General features: G+C 45.8%; 2 protein-coding genes across 2 annotated transcripts in view; both read left to right on the plus strand.

Annotated features, from left to right (window-relative positions):
• The window catches only part of LOC121002302 (ATP-binding cassette sub-family B member 5-like), a 1,125,761-nt gene that overhangs the window by 384,974 nt on the left and 716,710 nt on the right, over positions 1–24,077 (plus strand). The window lies entirely within an intron of this gene.
• Positions 1–24,077, plus strand: part of LOC121002304 (ATP-dependent translocase ABCB1-like) — a 159,134-nt gene that overhangs the window by 97,697 nt on the left and 37,360 nt on the right. Inside the window, exon 11 of the mRNA XM_040433705.1 lies at positions 585–685. Within this exon, the coding sequence (XP_040289639.1) occupies positions 585–685 (101 nt within the window). The remainder of the gene's footprint in view (positions 1–584; positions 686–24,077) is intronic.

Here is a 24,077-nt window from a genome sequence, read left to right on the forward strand (position 1 = left end):
TAGATAGTGATATAGTAGCTGATAGGTTCCAGTGCAGGGTGTTAGGTAGTGTGATAGGAATTACTGTTTCTCTGCTGTCCATACATGCATGCTACAGACATAGTGCTGTGATGTCACAACAATACTTGTGCACCAATCAGTAATATCTACTCAGACCTGATAGAATGTGAAGTTGCATGTTTTGCGCAAAAACTATGCGCATCATTAGTGCTGATATTCGCAATCGCGAATATATTGGAGCAGAGTGCTGTAATGTAAAATTATTTACAGTGATCAGGAGTCATAAAAGTTGCTGCCAACCATTTTCTCCAGTCTCAGGAAACTTCTAGCAGCTTGAAAAATGGAGCAAAAGTGAGCCACGCCTGTATTGCGCGCTCAATATGCGCATATTACATTGCCGATTTTCACAATCAAGAACATAATGACTGGAGATCACGAATTTGCAAATTTATGGCGAATATTAGGCCAAAAGTTCACGAAATATCGCAAATTTGAATATTGCCTATACTGCTGATCACTACTTATTAATTGCAATTAATTTCATAACATTTTTTTCTATAAACACTTTTCTCACTAATCTTTAGATATCAACAGAAGTTGTTGAAAATATCAGGACAGTAGTGTCATTGACCAAAGAAGATGTTTTTTATGAAAAATATAATACCAGCTTAACAGGATCATACAGGTAAGTCATACAATGTGTGTTGACGTTACTGTGCTGCCATTGAATACTATCATTATGTAGCATCAGTGTCGGACTGGAGTGCCTAGGGCCCACCAGTGGAATTGATTTTGCGGGCCCACCCTAGAGCTGGAGATATAACTTGTTCATTTTTCAGTCCCGCACACATGAATGTATGCATTTTAGCACACAATACAGTAACAGTATGCTAAACAGAACAGTATTGTGCACTGCACTATATCAAATTGTTTCTCTTTAAAGGGAGTCTGTCATCAGTTTTACCTTTTTAACCCTTCCCATAGCTTTCTAGCAGCATTACAGTTGATAAAAATGTTACCTTTATAAGCAATCGTGGACTTATAAAACTGGCAAAAATCATCTTAGTAGGATATGCAAATGACGGCTCGCAAGTGCCCAGTTAGCAGACTCATGCACATTAATTACTCTGATGCCGTACTAGGAATGGACATCGCAGTGCGCATGCGCAGGCCCGGGATCTCGGCGAAAGAAGAAGTAAGAAGATGGGCGGGCAGAGGGAAAGGATGGGCGGGCAGATGGAAAGACTGGGCGGGGGGAAGCGACGATAAGGCAGAGCTGCCTGGGCACCTACGAGGTTGACGCCACCCCTGGGCACTTGCGAGCCCTCATTTGCATATCCTACTAAGATGATTTTTGCCAGTTTTATAAGTCCACGATTGCTTATAAAAGGTAACGTTTTTATCAACTGTAATGCTGCTAGAAAGCTATCTGAAGGGTTAAAAAGGTGAAACTGTGATGACAGACTCCCTTTAAGCAACTCATTTAGTTGATAACTGTATCTGTTATTTACAGTCAGTAGTTTGGACAGCAGTCACACGTGGACATTCCATGTCCTAGATGAACCACCCAGTCCCCCAGCCAGCCTAAACAATATCCAAAGTGAAGGAAATGTTTCCTGCATATTCAAAAAGATAAGTTTATTGAAGTGCTCGCAGTAGTGCCACGGCCTCCTCACAGCTCACCAAGCTCGGCGCCGTACATTGTATAGCGGCTGTGCTTGGTATCATGCTCAACCCCTTTCACTTCTATGGGGCTGAGCTGCTCCTAGGCCACTTGATCAATAAACGTGACGTCACATGGCCCAGAAAAAATCACAGAGAAGGGCACAGGGCTCACAGGAGCCCCGGTGCCTTCTCAAACAGCTGATCGGCAGTGGTCCCAGGTAGGGATCGACCGATTATCGGATTTACTATTATCGGACGATATTCAGTATTTTCAAAGTTATTGGTATCAGCATCTAACCTTGCCGATATGCCGATAACGAATCGCGAACATGGATCGCGATGCTATCAACGCGATCAATGTTCCCTCAGCAGCACAGGGGAGAAGGAAGCAGTACCTCCCCCCTGTGCTGCTGCTGCCACTGCCACCAGTGAGAGGCAAGAGGGGAAGAGGAGGGGAGGGGCTGTGGCCATTGCGCCACCAATGATGTTAACTCAGTTATTAATTCAAATATAGGAGGCGGGTGAATCATATAGCTGCACTTGAGGGGTTAACTGCCGCCGATCGCAGCTACCTCTCATAGAGGTCAGTTGTCGCTATATTTGAATTAATGGGCAAGTTATCTTCATTGGTGGCAGATTCTGATCGGAGCCCCAGCAGTGTAATCCTGGGGCTCCAATCAGTTACCATGGCAGCCAGGACGCTACTGAATCCCTGGCTGCCATAGTCAGCTCCCTGCTGCTGTGTGTACTATGCACAGGGCAGCAGGGAGAGTGTGAAGTCCTATTCACCCTGATAGATCTCTATTAGGGAGAATAGGACAAGGGATCCAGGTTCTAGCCCCTAAGGGGGAAATAGTTATTAAATAAAAAAAGACACCAAAATATTAAGTATAAATATTTAATCTTAGATCTATAATGGCATCTCTTCATTTAACAACAGACTTGTGTAGGATTTTTTTTTTTTCAAGAATGAAAATGCACAAAATATTGGTATAAATTATCGGCTATCGGCCTGAAAGTTCACAGGTTATCGGCTCTAAAAAAATCAATATCGGTCGATCCCTAGTCCCGGGTGTCAGACCCCCACCAATCAGATACTGATGACCTATCCACAGTCATATGTGACTGATATCAGCCGCTCCTCTTATAACGCTCCAGCACTGATATAACCTCCAGAGACATTACATCACATGTGACTGATATCAGCCTCTCCTCTTATAACGCTCTAGTACTGATATACCCGTATTTTTCGGCCTATAAGACGCACCGGCTCATAAGACGCACCTAGGTTTTTGGGGAGGAAAATAAGAAAATAAATATTTTTAACCAAAAGGTGTGCTTTTGGTGGGTTTGGAACTAATGGTGGTCTGTGGATGGCACTATTACTGGGGATCTGTAAAGGACACTGTTATGGGGGGATCTGTGAAGGACACTGTTATGGGGGGATCTGTGAAGGACACTGTTATGGGGGATCTGGGGATGGCACTGTTATGGGGGATCTGTGGATGACGCACTGTTATGGGGGGATCTGTGGATGACGCACTGTTATGGGGGGTATCTGTGAAGGATACTGTTACAGGGGAGATCTATGGCTGACACTGTTATGGGGGATCTGTGGATGGCACTGTTATGGGGGATCTGTGGATGGCACTGTTATGGGGGATCTGTGGATGGCACTTTTATGGGGGATCTGTGGATGGCATTGTTATGGGAGATCTGTGGATGGCACTGTTATGGGGGATCTGTGGATGGCACTGTTATGGAGGGGGATCTGTGGGTGGCACTGTTATGGGGGATCTGTGGATGGCACTGTTATGGGGGATCTGTGGATGGCACTGTTATGGGGGATCTGTGGATGGCAATGTTATATATGTGCCATCCACAGACCCCCCACCCTTTAACAGTGCCATCCACAGATGTCCCCCATAAAATTGTCATCCACAGATTCCCCCCCACACCGCTCCAGTGCTACAGTATACAAATATAAAATGTCTCATTCAATTAAAAGTGATTAAACATGCCCCCTCACTCCTAATATTACCGTACACCCTAACAGCTTCTGTACAACGCAGGCAGGTAGGCCGGGCGGCCGGCGCGTCACTCACTGACGTCACGTGCCTGCGCCGCCTGCTTCATTCATAAAGTAGGCGGCGCAGGCACGTGACATCAGGGAGTTACGCTGCCACCCGCCCGGCCTGCCTTCTACAGAAGCTGTTAGGGTGTATGGTAATATTAAAAGTGGGGGGGCATGTTTAATCACTTTTAGGCTCCATTCACACGTCCGTGGTGTGTTGCAGACCCGCAACACACCTGCCCGGCACCCCAATAGAAATGCCTATTCTTGTCCACAAGCTGCGGACAAGAATAGGACATGTTCTATCTTTTGCGGAGCTGCGGACCCGAAGATCGGGGCCGCGCTCCGCAAATGCGGATGCGGACAGCACACTGTATGCTGTCAGCATCCATTCCGTCCCCATAGAAAATGAATGGGTCCGCACCCGTTCCGCAAAATTGTGGAACGGATGCGGACCCATTTGCGGACGTGTGAATGGAGCCTTAATTGAATGAGACATTTTATATTTGTATAGTGCAGCACTGGAGCAGCGGGGCTGGAGTACAGTGACTGCACCGCCCCGCAGCAATTGCCGGACCCCAGCTCCTCCTCCCAGTCTCTCCACGCTCGCTCATACATCACAGCCTGCGATGTAAAAATGTCAGCATTCGCCCCATAAGAGGCAGGGGCATTTTCCCCCCATTTTTTTGGGGGGGGGAAAGTGCGTCTTATGGGGCAAAAAATACGGTAACCTCCAGAGACATTACATCATATATGACTGATATCAGCCGCTCCTCTTATAACGCTCCAACGCTGATATAACCTCCAGACACATTACATCATATGTGACCGATATCAGCCGCTCCTCTTATAACGCTTCAGTACTGATATAACCTCCAGAGACATTACATATTATGTGGGGGTGAGGGGCTGCGAAAGTGTGAAATGCCACTGATGAGAGGGAAGAGGGGGACACTGAGAGACATAACTTCTTGCTCTGTATAAAGTATAGGTGAGATAGTTGGTGGGCAAAGGTCTCTGAGGGGCTGGAACAACAGGGGGACACAAGATGTGCAGGGGCAGCAGCTTCAGGACTCTCCTAACCAGGGTCGGACTGGCTCACCGGGAAGCCGGTGAAATGCCCGGTGGGCCCCTTGCCTGTCTGCTTATACTACAGCCAGAGCCACCAGCAGGGCAGTTACTATACTTTCAGACACCTGGCTGTTATCAGGTGCTGGACTGCAGCACTGACACACATATCATTTTACTTTGGTGAAAGGGACAGCACAATACCTTGCAGCGCTTGTTCCTTTCTCCAAAGTAAACTTCACCGACCCGACATGAGCAGACAGCTCCCCCCCTCCTCTCTGCAGTGTAATATTCCATCATGTGTGAGGAGGCGGCGGAGCCAGAGGAGCCGAGGCAGCAGCAGGAGATAATGGAGACGCTGCTCTCTCTGACCTCCTGTGTCACTGTGCCTCCAGTATAAAGTTCTCTTCTCTTCTCTCACTGGTCCCACTACTTCACACAGCAGAACTGGGGTAAGTTACTGTGGGAGGGAACTGGGAAGTTAGGAGAGTCCTGAAGCTGCTGCTCCTAGCATACAAAATCCTTTCTGATGTACTTGTTTGTTGGTTTGACTTGTGATTATCTGACACAACTACTCCTCTGGATTCATTGCCTATCATTTTGACACTTGTCATCCTTCTTGGTTATTAGAATCAGCTCTGACCCTGACTATGTTTGGATTTGCTTCAAGCTCTGAGATTTATCTCTCATTACCAACCCCTTGCTTGTCTGGTTCTTCTTATACCTATTTGCATGAACCTGGGAATTTTCAGGAGCCAAATCATATCCTCCTTGTGGTGGGAAAGGATGAATTCATGAGGTCTCTTGCACTCTGTTAACCAGAATTGTCAGCATAAAACCTGACTTTGGAAGTGAAGTTGTTAAGCAGGTTATTTTGTAAAGTAACACAACAGAAGAACTACTACAGATCAGAAAGGAGTTGATCAAATGCAAGATCTTGAACCAAAAACTTGCATTTCCAAGGAGGACACCACAGTCTCAGCTCAACTTGCTAGACCATATTTCTGGGAATTGTAGGGAATCTGTAATGCTTCATGAAAGCTATAAATTGTACTTTAAATTTCTGCTGTGTTTATCTGGAACTGAACGGATCATATGGGGCTGGTCATGTTAATAGCCTACCTCCTAATAAACCTATGCTGATTTGCACGGCTCCGAATTGTAAAAGTAAATACAGAGATCTTGGATTTGGTTTGTATTGTGGATAATCTGGTTATTAATCAAGTCCTGTCTAAGCACCAGTCCAGCTACAGGAAAACACAATCACTTAGGTATTTACTTTTCTTTCTGATAACATACTGCTACCTGTACAACTGTTTTAAAGAGAACATTCTTTGTGGGCTAAGGCATTTATTGACTGCAAAGAACCGCTAATTTCATCTATGCCAAAATTGTATAATTGATGAAGATACCTTTGCTTAGACCAGGGGTGGGCAATTATTTTTTCGATGGGGCCACATGAGAAACTGAAAATATTTTGGAGGGCCGGGCCAAAAGGCTAAACTCAATACTGCATAAAATCACCGCGTCCTGGCACAGGCGGGCGTGATGACATCATCATGCCTGCCTGCGCTGGGATTTCACTACCAAATAGACCTCAGGCCTGTAGCCTATGACAAGTCTTGTCGCCATCTGCAAATTTTAAGGCGCATTGGCGACCATTTTGGTCGCCATCTGGAGCGCTGTATTGCATCAGTGACATGAACACTCTCCACATATAATGTTATATTACATCAGTGACATCACCGCTGTCCACATATAGGCGATATATTACATCAGTGACATCACCGCTCTCCACATATATGTGATGAGCGGTGATGTCACTGATGTAATGTATTACTTACCGGTATATGTGGACAGCAGTCATGTCACTGATGTAATATATTACTTATGTGTGGAGAGTGGTGATGTCACTGATGTAATATATCACTTATAATTATAATTATTATCACTTATAAGTAATATATTACATCTGTGACATCACCGCTCTCCACATATAAGAGGCATATTACATCAGTGACGTCATCCCTTGGCGCTGGGGTGCGCAGCCAGGGCCGGCCTTAGGTGTTCAGGCGCCCTGTGTGAGCTAACCTTGTGGTAGTGTTACCTGCAGTCCTATGTAAAACCACAGATAACACTAGTGCTAAATAATGTAGTAGTGTTACCTGCAGTCCTATGTAAAACCACAGATAACACTAGTGCTAAATAATGTAGTAGTGTTACCTGCAGTCCTATGTAAAACCACAGATAACACTAGTGTAGATCATGTGGAAGTGTTACCTTCGTCCTTAGTGTGCCTCCCTGTGTCTATCGCACAGACTCCATGCTGGCGCTGCCTCCTCTTCCATCTTCTTCCCCGCACAGAACGTTCTGAAGCAGCTGCGTCAAGACATAGGAACACTGTGGGCATGGTGATACACACAGGGAGAGACATACACACAGGGACGGGGACACACACAAAGGGACAGACACACTCACACACACACAAAGGGACGGACACACACAAAGGGACAGACACACACGGACGGACACACACAGGGACGGGGACACACACACACAGGGATGGACACACACACACACACACAAAGGGACAAACACACACACACAGGGATAGACACACACACACAAAGGGACAGACACACATGGACGGACACACACAGGGACGGGGACACACACACAAAGGGACAAACACACACACACAGGGATAGACACACACACACAAAGGGACAGACACACACGGACGGACACACACAGGGACGGGGACACACACACAAAGGGACAAACACACACACACAGGGATGGACACACACACACAAAGGGACAAACACACACACACACAGGGATAGACACACACACACACAAAGGGACAGACACACACACAGGGACGGACACACACACACTGGCACACTCAACATCAGCAGCAAGTCCAACCCTTAATGACCCCCACAATCCCTGGGGGGGGGGGGGGTGATGTAGTAGCAGGCAGGAAAGCACACACTGTCCCCCTGTCCTATATGAGCCCCCCCCACCCCCACCAAATACCTGTAAGTTCTGTTAGTTGCTTGGCTTTGGCTGTGGCTGCTGGCTGGGGCTCCGCCTCCTTCCTCTTTCTGCCTGTGCGGCAGCTGCATCACGCTCCAGCAGCCACTGGTCTGCTCTGTTAAAGAGACAGGCAGGCCAGGCAGCAGAGCGGAGCGCAGAGCGGCCGCGGGCCCCGCCCCCTCCTCACTCCGGACAGTGACTCCAGACTCCGTGCTGTTACAGGGCCGGCGGCGGCAACAAAAATGCCGGGGGCCGGATTAAAAGGTCCGCCGGGCCGTATACGGCCCGCGGGCCGTAGTTTGCCCAGGTCTGGCTTAGACTGTCTAAGGCTATTAATGTCACTACAGTGGACAGTACCCTTCTTCCTCAGGATGTGGTTCATTTTGTTGCCCCAGAAATTTCTAATTTGCTGGGTTATTTACATTTTGAGTCCTTGTCTTTCTTTGCTCTGGAATAATTGTCTGAGACTTGATGTCATGAGTGCTTTGGTTACTGTAATTCTCTAAACTGATTGGCACTCGGATGACATTTCTAAGTGGAACCTTGAGTGTCATGCTGCTTGTCTCTCCTTGCCTTGAAATCTGTTGCAACATCTATTGTTGAGGTGACAAAAAATTTCTGATGTATTTTCTGAAACCATGCTAAAAGCTACCTGACAGAAGTTATCATTGACTTATTGATTTTATTGTGGACTCTTGTTTACCTAAGTGCAGAATATGAAATCATTCCGGTCCAAAGAGACAGTTATGATAGTAACTGAGCACGAACAACCTGCTCAAATGGGTCTTGTTCCTTTTTGAAAACATAAATTAATAACCATAAGCCAAATAAGGACTCAGGTGAACCGACAAATCCCAGCACACTACCGTTAGCATAAGTTAAAAAAGGTCTGTACATTGGTAGTAATGGTCAGCAGTGCCCAATGTCAATGCACCTGTTTTACTCCAAAGGAACAATCTTCTTACCAACAATGCAGGCACTGTCCCCTTAAGGCCTCTTTCACACGGGCGTCATGTTTTTTGCCTGGATAAGATGCGGGTGCGTTGCGGGAGAATGCGCAATTTTTCTGCACGAGTGCAAAACATTGTAATGCGTTTTGCACGCGCGTGAGAAAAATCGGCATGTTTGGTACCCAAACCCGAACTTCTGTGAAGTTTGGGTTAGGTGTTCTGTAGATTGCATTATTTTCCCTTATAACATGGTTATAAGGGAAAATAATAGCAATCTGAATACAGAATGCATAGTACAATAAGGCTGGAGGGGTTAACAAAAAAAAAATATATATTTAACTCACCTTAATCCACTTGATCGTGCAGCTCGGCTTCTCTTCTGTCTTCTTCTTTGCTGTGCATAGGAATAGGACCTTTTATGATGTCACTGTGCTCATCACATGGTCCAATCACATGGTTCATCACCATGGTGAGGGACCATGTGATTTGACCATATGATGTGACATCACCACCGGTCCTTAGCCGGCAGCTCAACATTACAGATGAAGACAGAGATCCGCAACTACGCGATCAAGTGGACTCGGTGAGTTAATTTTTTTTTATTTTTAACCCCTCCAGCGCTATTGTACTATGCATTTTGTATTCAGAATGCTATTATTTTCCCTTATAACCATGTTATAAGGGAAAATAATACAGATCGGGTCCCCAGCCCGATCGTCACCTAGCAACCATGCGTGAAAATCGCACCACATCCGCACTTGAATGCTTGCGATTTTTACGCGGCCCCATTCACTTCTATGGGGCCTGCGTTGCGTGAAAAATGCAGAATATAGAGCATGCTGCGATTTTCACGCAACGCACAAGTGATGCGTGAAAATCACAGCTCGTGTGCACAGCCCCATAGAAATTAATGGGTCCGGATTCAGTGCGGGTGCAATACGTTCACCTCACGCATTGCACCCGCGTGGAATACTCGCCCGTGTGAAAGGGGCCTAATGGTCTCCTTGTAGCGTCAAGTGAAAGAAAGGGGTAGTAACGTATTAAAACCTAACTTTTATTAGGATAATTAGAAGTCCCAAAAATGGGAAGAGAACCCCTACCAGACAAACAAAACACACAACTACAGGGGACCTGAGGTGGCAGGTCACCCGATGGTCAGATACACGTTCAAGTCTCAGAGTAAAGCGGGAGGTGGACTGTATGACCTATAGACATAAACAAAAAGTGGAGATCGTGGCAAGTCTGCCGTGATCTATAAACATGCCATAAGGCAAGATAAGGGTTGGTCTTACCGGTGGTGGACGAGAGGACCGACAAGTCCAGTACCCTGGAGGAGGTGTTCTCACGTGTGGATACGTCCTCCAGTTGGCGGTCACTTTGTACAAGAGGGCCACAGGGAAAAGTCTGTCCCTGGTAATGCCCTACTTGGCCTATCAAGCCCTAAAGTGCCTGCTAACACAGGGTTCTATCCCCGCAAGGGGTGGCCCCGTCCGGAACCTAGCCCTAAAAAAGATGACCCTAGGTGACCCTGTGAGGACAGGGAAATGGCCGTGTGGGGCTTACAGACCCGGGTAGGCTATTCATATGGGGGTAAAAACTAGTATAGAGATATGCTCTAAGTCCCTAAGTGTTTCGTTGGAGAGTATATCCTACTATATATATCCTGCAGTAAGGGAATAAAGATGACTACCTATAACAGACCCCTTAACTCGTCAGGGGAGTTATAGCAGATGTTATAGCAGGTGTGGTTATAGCAGATACAAGGAGGGGGTATGTATTAAAGTGGCGCAGACTTAACAGGACTTGATAGTCCAGGATGACCCAGATTCCTACAAAGTAAAAAACATAAATAGGGGTACAGTCAGGCTGGGGCGCTCGCTACACTCAATACAGTGGCATGCTATGTAAGATTACTTACTGTTTGGCATGAGGGTCGTATGGCTTTCATCATGGGGTGCGGCAGGGTAGATGCATGTGCCGACCATCTGCCGGCATCTGACAGCGCATATAGGCGCGCTGTGTAGTTTAAATGAAGGGGGAGAGGTGGCAGGGCGCATGTGCGGTGGGCGTGGTCACCGCTCACGTGCTTTGGTGAATGTCACGTGACGCGGCTGGTCGCGTCCTCACTTGCGCATGCGCAATTGCCAAAGAGGGCAGCAGCATCGCAGCGCAACCTCACCAACGTCACGGCGCCCCATGCACGTCATATGATGGGGGCGTGGGCGTGGCGAGTCGCCAGCTGCTCCTTGTAGCGTCCTCATCAATGGTCTCTCCTGTTGACTTATATGGATCACAACATCGATGTATGGATTACCACAAGTAGCTGTAGATGGGTACACTGCAAGCCCTTAGGCCTCTTTCACACGGGCGTTGCGGGAAAAGGTGCGGGTGCTTCGCGGAAACATGCGCGATTTTTCTGCGCGAGTGCAAAACATTGTAATACGTTTTGCACTCGCGTGAGAAAAATCGTGCATGTTCGGTACCCAAAACCGAACTTCTTCACAGAAGTTCGGGCTTGGGATTGGTGTTCTGTAGATTGTATTATTTTCCCTTATAGCATGGTTATAAGGCAAAATAATAGCATTCTGAATACAGAATGCATAGTAAAATAGCGCTGGAGGGGTTAAAAAAAATTTCATAATTAAACTCACCTTAGTCCACTTGATCGTGCAGCCGACATCTCTTCTGTCTCCTTCTTTGCTGATTGCAGGAAAAGGACCTGTGGTGACGTCACTCTGGTCATCACATGGTCCATAACATGATCCATCACCATGGTAAAAGATCAAGTGATGGATCATGTGATGACCGGAGTGACGTCACCACAGGTCCTTTTCCTGCAATCAGCAAAGAAGGAGACAGAAGAGATGCCGGCTGCGCGATCAAATGGACTAAGGTGAGTTTAATTATTATTTTTTTTTTTTTTTAACCCCTCCAGCCCTATTTCACTATGCATTCTGTATTCAGAATGCTATTATTTTCCCTTATAACCACGTTATAAGGGAAAATTATAATGATCGGGTCTCCATCCCGATTGTCTCCTAGCAACCGTGCGTGAAAATCACACCGCATCCGCACTTGCTTGCGGATGCTTGCGATTTTCACTCAACCCCATTCATTTCTATGGGGCCTGCGTTACGTGACAAACGCACAAAGAGGAACATGCTGCGATTTTCACGCAACGCACAAGTGATGCGTGAAAATCACCGCTCGTGTGCACAGCCCCATAGAAATGAATGGGTCATGCTTCAGTGCGGGTGCAATGCGTTCAACTCACGCATCGCATCCGCGTGGAATACTCGCCCGTGTGAAAGGGGCCTTATACTTTAATGATATCACTCCCTCTCCAATGCAAGTCTACCTGACAAATATCAATAACCTTCAAGCCTTCTAAATCTTTAATTCTTCCCCTCCATAGGATGAAACAGTTTTCTATGTAATGACACCAAAGTAACAAGTCAGCTGGTGGTGTCCCATAGACAAGTGACTCCTCCCACAGCGACATATAAAGGTTTGCATAACTGGATACAAATTTTGACCCCATAGCCACACGCACCTGTTGAAAATAAAAATCACTCTCCACCAAAAATGGTTGTGATGTAATAAAAAGTTGATAGCATTTACCAAAAAATGTCTTTGTTCCTGTCGCCATGTTTTAATTTCTATGTAGATATGTCTGTATCGCCTTAACCCCTTGATCATGTGGAATCACAGTATACAATGATGTCATATCAGCTGTATTTATTTAAGCTGTGGAATTACATTAGTGGAATTGCGCAAAAAGGAAGGCATAGACCACATACTTTTGAAAAAATAAAATACCTATAGTTGCCTAGATGCCAGAGACTGTAGGTCTGGGAGGTGAATGCTGCTGGTTTTTGTGCACTTTTTGCTATCATCCATAATTATCGATAACTCTTTTAGATATTTTTGTGTGGGGTCTAATCACAGTTTTTATACGTGTTTTCTTCTTCTCACATCTGATTAATCTTCACTGTATAATGTTCTGGCTTCATGATAACAACCCCTCTCCCCTTTCCTGGCTTCACAACTACAGTCGTGGCCAAAAGTTTTGAGAATGACACAAATATTAGTTTTCACAAAGTTTGCTGCTAAACTGCTTTTAGATCTTTGTTTCAGTTGTTTCTGTGATGTAGTGAAATATAATTACACGCACTTCATACGTTTCAAAGGCTTTTATCGACAATTACATGACATTTATGCAAAGAGTTAGTATTTGCAGTGTTGGCCCTTCTTTTTCAGGACCTCTGCAATTCGACTGGGCATGCTCTCAATCAACTTCTGGGCCAATTCCTGACTGATAGCAACCCATTCTTTCATAATCACTTCTTGGAGTTTGTCAGAATTAGTGGGTTTTTGTTTGTCCACCCGCCTCTTGAGGATTGACCACAAGTTCTCAATGGGATTAAGATCTGGGGAGTTTCCAGGCCATGGACCCAAAATGTCAACGTTTTGGTCCCCGAGCCACTTAGTTATCACTTTTGCCTTATGGCACGGTGCTCCATCGTGCTGGAAAATGCATTGTTCTTCACCAAACTGTTGTTGGATTGTTGGAAGAAGTTGCTGTTGGAAGGTGTTTTGGTACCATTCTTTATTCATGGCTGTGTTTTTTGGCAAAATTGTGAGAGAGCCCACTCCCTTGGATGAGAAGCAACTCCACACATGAATGGTCTTTACTGTTGGCATGAGACAGGACTGATGGTAGCGCTCACCTTTTCTTCTCCGGACAAGCCTTTTTCCAGATGCCCCAAACAATCGGAAAGAGGCTTCATCGGAGAATATGACTTTGCCCCAGTCCTCAGCAGTCCATTCACCATACTTTCTGCAGAAGATCAATCTGTCCCTGATGTTTTTTTTGGAGAGAAGTGGCTTCTTTGCTGGCCTTCTTGACACCAGGCCATCTTCCAAAAGTCTTCGCCTCACTGTGCGTGCAGATGCGCTCACACCTGCCTGCTGCCATTCCTGAGCAAGCTCTGCACTGGTGCACTCCGATCCCGCAGTTGAATCCTCTTTAGGAGACGATCCTGGCGCTTGCTGGACTTTCTTGGACACCCTGAAGCCTTCTTAACAAGAATTGAACCTCTTTCCTTGAAGTTCTTGATGATCCTATAAATTGTTGATTGAGGTGCAATCTTTGTAGCCACAATATCCTTGCCTGTGAAGCCATTTTTATGCAATGCAATGATGGCTGCACGCGTTTCTATGCAGGTCACCATGGTTAACAATGGAAGAACAATGATTTCAAGCATCACCCTCCTTTTAACATGTCAAGTCTGCCATTTTAACCCAATCAGCCTGACATAATGATCTCCAGCCTTGTGCTCGTCAACATTCTCACCTGAGTTAACAAGACGATTACTGAAATGATCTCAGCAGGTCCTTTAATGACAGCAATGAAATGCAGTGGAAAGTTTTTTTGGGGATTAAGTTAATTTTCATGGCAAAGAAGGACTATGCAATTCATCTGATCACTCTTCATAACATTCTGGAGTATATGCAAATTGCTATTATAAAAACTTAAGCAGCAACTTTTCCAATTTCCAATATGTACACTGTTATCTTTCACAAATTGTTTTAGTGCATTTTTCTCTTTGATACTAAGATTGTGTTTCCTCATTTATTAATGACGACATTTCTGAAAACCTCTATGGTAGCCACATTACAGGAGGATTAATAGAGGGGCTACATATATCTGTATAGGAATTTATCACCTACAACATATTTCAACCTTTTTTGAATTATAATTAGGGTTGAGCGAACCCGAACTGTAAAGTTCGGGTTCGTACCGAACTTTAAGAGTTTTGGACCCCGGACCCGAACATTTCCGTAAAAGTTTGTGTTCGGCTTTGGTGTTCGGCGCTTCCTTGGCGCTTTTTGAAAGGCTGCGCAGCAGCCAATCAACAAGCGGCATACTACTTGCCCCAAGAGGCCATCACAGCCATGCCTACTAATGGCATGACTGTGATTGGCCAGAGCAGCATGTGACCCAGGCTCTATATAAGCTCGAGTCAGGTAGCGCTGCACGTCACTCTGCTGTTACAAGTGTAGGGAGAGGATGCTGCTGGACTTGTGATTTCAGGGAGAGCATAGGAGAGAATCTAACTCAGCGATCTACAGACAAATAGTTGTGTGGGTGCAGGGCACTATCGTTTTACCCTGCCCTGAGCTCATTGACCAAAAAATACTAACTTTTAGAATTCTGTTAGTTAGGTGGGTGGCGGCGACGGCGGCCATTTTATGCTTGCTCAGTGTACCAGCACTGCATCTGAGCTTTTGCGACATTACAAATCACCATTTTTGGGGGGCAAACTACAACATCTGGATTAGTCAGTGTGCAATTTAAGGTAGAAATACACCCATCATTTTCTAGGGTTTTAAAAACACACTATTTTTTTTTCAAAAAACAGTATTTTCCAGATCTGCAAGTGTTAAATTCAAGTTTAATATATACAGCTTTCAGATTCTGTTAGCAAAAAAAAGACTTTTTTGACAATCTACAACATCTGGATTAGTCAGTGTGCAATTTAAAGTAGAAATACACCCATAATTTTCTGAGGTTTGAAAAACACACTCTTTTGACAAAAAACACTATTTTCAGGCCTTGCAGCATCAGCACGTGTGAAATTACAGGCTTATATACTGCTGTCAAATTAAGTTTTTAAACAAACACTCATTTGGGCACAAAAAATTTAGTTGGCAGCCTTTGATGCAGATGTCATTGTGAGATACACCCTTAATACTGTCACGAACCGGCAGGACAGGTAGTGAATCCTCTGGACCAGAGAGGCGATGGCGCGGGTTGTACTAGAGGACCGGTTCTAAGCAGTTACTGGTCTTCACCAGAGCCCGCCGCAAGGCGGGATGGATTTGCTGCGGCGGTAACTACCAGGTCGTGTCCCCTAGTAACAACTCAACCTCTCTGGCAGCTGATAAGGCGTGGTACACAGGGAGAAGGTAAGAGCGTAGTCGGACGTAGCAGCGGTCAGGGCAGGCGGCAAAGGTTCAAAGGCGAGTGGACGGTAGCAACGGGTACGGCAACTGGTAAGGCAAACTAACAACGTAGGGAACGCTTTCTCTGAGGCACAAGGCACAAAGATCCGGCAGAAAGCTGTGGGAGGAGAAGGTATAAATGGGCAGTGCACAGGTGCAGCCTAATTAAGTCAGCACTGCCTCTCACAACCTTAACCCTTAATAACCCCTTTGGACCAGGCACCAATCACTGGTGCACTGGTCCTTTGAATCTAAGAGTCCCGGCGCGCGCGTGCCCTAGAGAGCGAGGACGCACACGCCGAGACGCTGGAGTGCTGCCTGGGGGCATACGCTGTGAGCGCTCCGAGGCCAGCAGGGGACCCGGAGCGCTCAGCGTAACAAATACATTTGGGTTACATTCAGAGATTTTAAATACCGCCATTTGGTGCACCGATATTGAATTCAGGCCTACACTGGTTCAGGCCCTGTGAGATACCCCCTCTACCTACAGGTGTTTGAATTAGGCATTTGAAATACAGCCTTTTTGTGCAAAGATATATTTACTTCAGGCCTACAGAGGTTCAGGGCCTGTGAGATACCACCTTTACATACAGGGGTTTGAATTAGGCATTTGAAATACAGCCATTTAAAATACAGCCATTTTGTGCAAAGATATATTTACTTCAGGCCTACACTGGTTCAGACGGTGTGAGATACCCCCCTACATACAGGGGTTTGAATTAAGCATTTGAAATACAGCCATTTTGTGCAAAGATATATTTACTACAGGCCTACACTGGTTCAGGCCCTCTGAGATACTACCTCTACATAAAGGGGTTTGAATTAGGCATTTGAAATATAGCCATTTGAAATACAGCCATTTTGGGCAAAGATATATTTACTTCAGGCCTACACTGGTTCAGAACGTGTGAGATACCCCCTCTACATACAGGGGTTTGAAATAGGCATTTGAAATACAGCCATTTGAAATACAGCCATTTTGTGCAAAGATATATTTACTTCAGGCCTACACTGGTTCAGACCGTGTGAGATACCCCCCTACATACAGGGGTTTGAAACAAGCATTTGAAATACAGCCATTTGAAATACAGCCATTTTGCGCAAAGATATATTTACTTCAGGCCTACACTGGTTCAGACCGTGTGAGATACCCCCCTACATACAGGGGTTTGAATCAGGTATTTGAAATACAGCCATTTGAAATACAGCCATTTTGGGCAAAGATATATTTACTTCAGGCCTACACTGGTTCAGACCGTGTGAGATACCACCCTACATACAGGTGTTTGAATCAGGCATTTGAAATACAGCCATTTGAAATACAGCCATTTTGTGCAAAGATATATTTACTTCAGGCCTACACTGGTTCAGACCGTGTGAGATACCCCCCTACATACAGCGGTTTGAATCAGGCATTTGAAATACAGCCATTTGAAATACAGCCATTTTGTGCAAAGATATATTTACTTCAGGCCTACACTGGTTCAGGCCCTCTGAGATACTACCTCTACATACAAGGGTTTGAATAAGGCATTTGAAATACAGCCAATTTGTGCAAAGAAATATTTAATTGAGGCCTATCCTGAGATACACTCTTTACATACTGTCGTTCTTTTCTACTATTAATTAAACACCCATTTAGGGCAAGATCCTAAATTTAATAAATATGAAGAGAGCGTTAAATAAGGGACGTGGCCAAGGTCGTGGTGCTGCTGGTGGAGCTCCTGTTGCAGGGAGAGGACGTGGTCGATCTGTGCCAGCTACACGCACAAGTGAAACCTCTTCCTCAGGTGCAAAACCTGCAACTGTATTTGGTCGGGCCTAATGCTTCTCTACGAATGCTGAGGTCTGAACAAGTACAGGCGATAGTAGATTGGGTTGCTGACAGTGGATCCAGTTCCTTCACATTGTCTCCTACCCAGTCTTCTGCTAAAAGACCACAGTTGGCACCTGCAGCTGATGTCCATCAGTCTTTCACCTCACCCTCTTGCAAATCAGCCAAGCAGTCTGAGCCCCAAGTTATGCAGCAGTCTCTTCTGCTTTTTGATGACTCTGTTAGCAGGGTTTCCCAGGGCCATCCACCTAGCCCTGCCCCAGAAGTGGAAGAGATTGAGTGCACCGATGCCCAACCACTTATTTTTCAAGATGAGTACATGGGAGGACCATCGCCGCACATCTCGGATGATGACGAAACACAGGTGCCAACTGCTGGGGCTTTCAAAAGTGTGCAGACCGACAAGGAAGTCAGGGGTGAAGACTAGGTGGAAGATGATGTGGAGGACGATGAGGTCCTCGACCCCACATGGAATCAAGGTCATGCGAGTGACCTATGTAGTTCGGAGGAAGAGGCGGTGGTCGCACAGAGCCACCAGCACAGCAGAAGAGGGAGCAGGGTGCAAAAGCGGAGCGGCAGTCCTCTAGACAGTACGCCTCCTACTGCCCACCGCAGCAAGGGACCGAGCACACCAAAGCCAGCTCCAAGGAGTTCCCTGGTGTGGCAGTTCTTCAGACAACGTGCTGACGACAAGACACGAGTGGTTTGCACGCTGTGCAATCAGAGCCTGAAGCGAGGCATAAACGTTCTCAACCTGAGCACAACCTGCATGACCAGGCATTTAAGTGTAAAGCACGAGCTGCAGTGGAGTAGACACCTCAAAAACCAAGAAAGGTCTCTGGCTCCTCCTGGTTCCTCTTCTGCTGCAGTCGCGGCTTCTTCATCCACCTCTGTAGTGACAGTGCCACCTGGCACTCCACAAACAGAGGATCTGCCAGCCACACCAACACCTGGGTCACCAAACATCTCCACAATGTCACATGGAAGCGTTCAGCTCTCCATATCCCAAACGCTGGAGAGGAAGAGGAAGTACCCCCTTACCCACCTGCGATCCCTAGCCCTGAATGCCAGCATTTCTAAATTACTTGCCTTTGAAATGCTGTCATTCCGTCTGGTGGAGACGGATAGTTATAAAGGCCTTATGGCGGTGGCTGTTTTACAGTACGTCGTGCCCAGCCGCCACTACTTTTCAAGGCGAGCCATCCCTTCCCTTCACAACCGAGTAGGGGACAAAATCAGTTGTGCACTGCGCAACGCCATCTGTGGCATGGTGCACCTGACTACGGATACGTGGACCAGTAAGCACGGTCAGGGCCGTTATATCTCCATAACAGCACACTGGGTAAATGCAGTGGCTGCTGGGCCTGAGGCGGATAGCAGTTTGGCGCATGTCCTTCCACCACCGAGGATTGTAGGGCACTTCAGTTTGCCTACTGTTGCTTCCTCCTCCTACTCTGCTTCCTCATCCTTTTCCAGCTCCTCATCCGGTCAGCGTAACACCTTCACCACAGGCAGTTTTAAAACTTATCTGTGGACAGGCCTTGAACAACAGACCGATGAGTGGTTTGTGCCAGTCAGCCTCAAGCCCGGCCTGGTGGTGTGCGATAATGGGCGAAATCTCGTAGCAGCTCTGGGACTAGCCGGTTTGATGCACATCCCTTTCCTGGCGCATGTGCTGAATTTGGTGGTGCAGAGATTCCTTAAAAATTACCCCGACATGTCAGAGCTGCTGCATAAAGTGCGGGCCGTCTGTGCGCTCTTTCGGCGTTCTCACCCTGCTGCTGCTCGCCTGTCAGCGCTGCAGCGTAACTTCGGCCTTCCCGCTCACATGCGACGTGCCCACAAGGTGGAACTCCACCTTCCACATGCTGGCCAGACTGTGTGAGCAGCAGCAGGTGATAGTGGAGTTTCAGCTGCAGCACGCACGGGTGAGTCGCTCGGCGGAACAGCACCACTTCACCACCAATGACTGGGCCTCCATGGGAGACCTGTGTTCCTTGTTGCGCTGTTTTGAGTACTCCACCAACATGGCCAGTGCCGATAATGCCGTTCTCAGCGTTACTATCCCACTTCTATTCCTCCTTGAAAAAACGCTCCTGGCGATAATGGAAGAGGATGTGGCACAGGAGGAGGAGGAGGAAGAGGGATCATTTTGTAGGGTTTCCGGCCAGTCATTCCCAAGTGGCTCCGAGGGTGGGTTCCTGCTCCCACAAACCCAAGGTACACAATTGTCCAGCCAGGGCACAGTTCTTGAGGATGAGGAGTTAGAGGATGAGGAGGAGGAGATTGAGGAGGAGGAACCATGTTCACAGCAGGGTGGCACCCAGACCAGCTCATGACCATCACTGGTGCGTGGATGGGGGGATACAGAGGACACAGACGATACACCTCCCACAGAAGACAGCTTTTTGTTGCCTCTTGGCAGCCTGGCACAAATGAGCGATTACATGCTGCAGTGTCTCCGCAACGACCGCCGAGTTGCCCACATTCTAACTTGTGCTGATTACTGGGTGGCCACGCTGCTGGATCCCCGTTACAAGGACAACGTACCATCCTTAATTCCGTCACTGGAGTGTGATCGTAAGATGCGCGAGTACAAGCGCACGCTGGTAGACGCGCTGCTGATGGCATTCCCACCTGACAGCGGGGGCACAGTGGAAGCACAAGGCGAAGGCAGAGGACGAGGAAGAGGTCGCCAACGCAGCTGGGGCACCGCCAGCACCTCAGAAGGCAGGGTTAGCATGGCCGAAATGTGGAAAAGCTTTGTCAGCACGCCACATCAAACAGCACCACCAGCTGATATGGAACGTCTTAGCAGGAGGCAGCATTTCACCAACATGGTGGAGCAGTATGTGTGCACACGCCTACACGTACTGAATGACGGGTCTGCCCCCTTCAACTTCTGGGTCTCCAAATTGGACACATGGCCTGAGCTTGCCCTTTACGCCTTGGAGGTGCTGGCCTGCCCTGCAGCCAGTGTATTATCTGAACGTGTGTTTAGCACGGCAGGGGGGCGTCATCACAGACAAACGCAGCCGCCTGTCCACAGCCAATGTGGACAAGCTCACGTTCATTAAAATGAACCAGGCATGGATCCCTCAGGACTTGTCCGTACCTTGTGCAGAATAGACATGTATACCGGCACTAAGCAGCCATTGTTGCACTGCAGCGCAATTGCTCATGTTTGTATTTTGGATATTTCAGACTCTTTTGGAGTGTACCTTAATTTTAAAACCAAAAACCTGTGTTGGCTATCTCGTCCTCCTCCACCGCCGCTTCCACCTACTCTGCTACGTCCACCGCCTCCTCAAACTCCTACTCCATCATGAATCAATTTTTTTTTTTCTACGTGTTTTATTTTATATAATTTCACTACTTTGTCATTAACATTTTCTGGTGAAATTCACCAATTTTTGGGTGTATAGTACCACTGGTCTACCAAGTAGGCCGGTTAACAGAAAAAATATATTTGTCAGTTACATTTGCAGTTGAAATTCAAAAATGTTTGGGTGTGAAGTACCACTGCTATACCTAGTAGGTTGAACAATAAAAAAATTGGTCTCTTACATTTTTTGGTGAAATTCACTAATTTTTAGGTGTATAGTACCACTGGTCTACCAAGTAGGCCGGTTAAATTTTTTTTTATAAATTGTCATTAACATTTTCGGGTGAAATTCACCAATTTTTGGGTGTATAGTACCACTGCTATACCTAGTAGACGGGTTAAACAATAAAAAAAATTGTCTCTTACATTGTATGGTGAAATTCACTAATTTTTGGGTGTGATGTACCACTGCTATACCTAGTAGGCCGGCTAACAAAAATAAATAAATTGTCAGTTACATTTTCTGGTAAAATTTACTAATTTTTGGGTGTATAGTACCACTGCTATACCTAGTAGGCCGGTTAAAAAAATAAAATAAAAAATTGTCATTAACATTTTCGGGTGAAATTCACCAATTTTTGGGTGTATAGTACCACTGCTATACCTAGTAGGCCGGTTAACAAAAAAAATATATTTGTCAGTTACATTTTCAGTTGAAATGTAATAATTTTTGGGTGTGAAGTACCACTGCTATACCTAGTAGACGGGTTAAATAATAAAAAAAATTGTCTCTTACAGTTTATGGTGAAATTCACTAATTTTTGAGTGTGATGTACCACTGCTATACCTAGTAGACCGGTAAAAAAAAAAAAAAACATTTGTCAGTTACATTTTATGGAAAAATTCAGCAATTTTTTTGGTGTAATATACTCCTCCTCTACCTAGTTGACAGCTTAATAAATTTCAATAATTTTTATTTTACACTTTCGGGTGACAATAAACTATTGTTTTCTGTCATAGACCCCTGCTCTACCAAGTAGACAGGTTAATTAATTTCTGTAATTTTTCTGTTACATTCTTGGGTTGACATTATACAATTTTAGATGTGAATAAACCCCTGCTCTGCATAGGTGACAGGGAATAAAATTTCTGAAATGCTTCTTTAATTGATGCGCGCCACCTCCTTTGATTCAATGCTTAAACTTAAGCAAGTTGTATCACATTTAAGCTTTAATACTTTGTGCCACATTTCCGCTATACTGTTTTGGCCAACATTTGCGCCTCAATAGCTTTTCCCACAATTCCGCTTGACTCTTTTGGCCCACATTGGGGCTTCTGTAATTTGTCCCACATTTGCGCCTCAATAACTTTTCCCACATTTCTTCTTGATCCCAAATTTTTTAAATAAATTTATCTCCCTAAAATTTGGTCTCTTTTTCTCACGCTCCCTCTCCGGCCTGGAACCCTGATTCCCCGCCACCCGTAATCACCATGGTAGGCGCATAAAAGAACATCGAAAGTTGATAGAGCAGATATTAAATTGGATCGTGAACATCACAGGGACGTGCGACATGGTGGGTGGGGCAGTAAGTATGCACACGCCTACACGAACTAACTGACAGGGTTAGTCCCTGCAACTTCTGGGTCTCCAAATTGGGCACATGGCCTGAGCTTGCCCTTTACGCCTTGGAGGTGCTGGCCTGCCCTGCAGCCGGCGTCTTGTCTGAACGTGTGTTTAGCACGACTGGAGGGTTATATTTCCCAATGTTTTGGGGTGTACCCTAATTTAAAAAAATATAAATAAATATTAAACCAAACAGCAGTGTAGGCTACCTCCTCCTCCTCCACCGCCACTTCCACCTACACCGCCACATCTACCGCCTCCTCAACCTCCTACTCCATATGGACCTGGTCCTCCTAGATCAAGATTATAATTTTTTATTTCTACGTATTTTATGTTATTTTAAGTCATTTCCCTATCCACATTTGTTTGCCGAGCACTTAGTAACATAGTAACATAGTACATAAGGCTGAAAAAAGACATTTGTCCATCCAGTTCGGCCTGTTATCCTGCAAGTTGATCCAGAGGAAGGCAAAAAAAAAAACCCTGTGAGGTAGAAGCCAATTTTCCCCACTTTAGGGGAATAAAAAATTCCTTCCCGACTCCAATCAGGCAATCAGAATAACTCCCTGGATCAACGACCCCTCTCTAGTAGCTATAGCCTGTAATATTATTACGCTCCAGAAATACATCCAGGCCCCTCTTGAATTCCTTTATTGTACTCACCATCACCACCTCCTCAGGCAGAGAGTTCCATAGTCTCACTGCTCTTACCGTAAAGAATCCTTTTCTATGTTTGTGTACAAACCTTCTTTCCTCCAGACGCAGAGGATGTCCCCTCGTCACAGTCACAGTCCTGGGGATAAATAGATGATAGGATAGATCTCTGTACTGACCCCTGATATATTTATACATATTAATTATATCTCCCCTCAGTCGTCTTTTTTCTAAAGTGAATAACCCTAATTTTGATAATCTTTCAGGGTACTGTAGTTGCCCCATTCCAGTTATTACTTTAGTTGCCCTCCTCTGGACCTTCTCCAGCTCTGCTATGTCTGCCTTGTTTACAGGAGCCCAGAACTGTACACAGTACTCCATGTGTGGTCTGACTAGCGATTTGTAAAGTGGTAGGACTATGTTCTAATCACGGGCATCTATGCCCTTTCTGATGCAACCCATTATCTTATTGGCCTTGGCAGCAGCTGCCTGACACTGGTTTTTGCAGCTTAGTTTGCTGTTTATTAAAATTCCTAGATCCTTTTCCATGTCAGTGTTACCGAGTGTTTTATCATTTAGTATGTACGGATGACTTGCATTATTCCTTCCCATGTGCAAAACTTTACATTTGTCAGTGTTAAACCTCATCTGCCATTTATCTGCCCAAGCCTCCAAACAATCCAGATCCCTCTTCAGTGTAAATTACTTTACACAGTTTAGTGTCATCTGCGAAAATTGATACTTTACTATGCAAGCCTTCTACAAGATCATTAATAAATATATTGAAGAGAATAGGGCCCAATACTGACCCCTGAGGTACCCCACTGGTGACA

Source organism: Bufo bufo, chromosome 5 (genome assembly GCF_905171765.1).
Source record: "Bufo bufo chromosome 5, aBufBuf1.1, whole genome shotgun sequence".
Taxonomy (NCBI): Eukaryota; Metazoa; Chordata; class Amphibia; order Anura; family Bufonidae; genus Bufo; species Bufo bufo.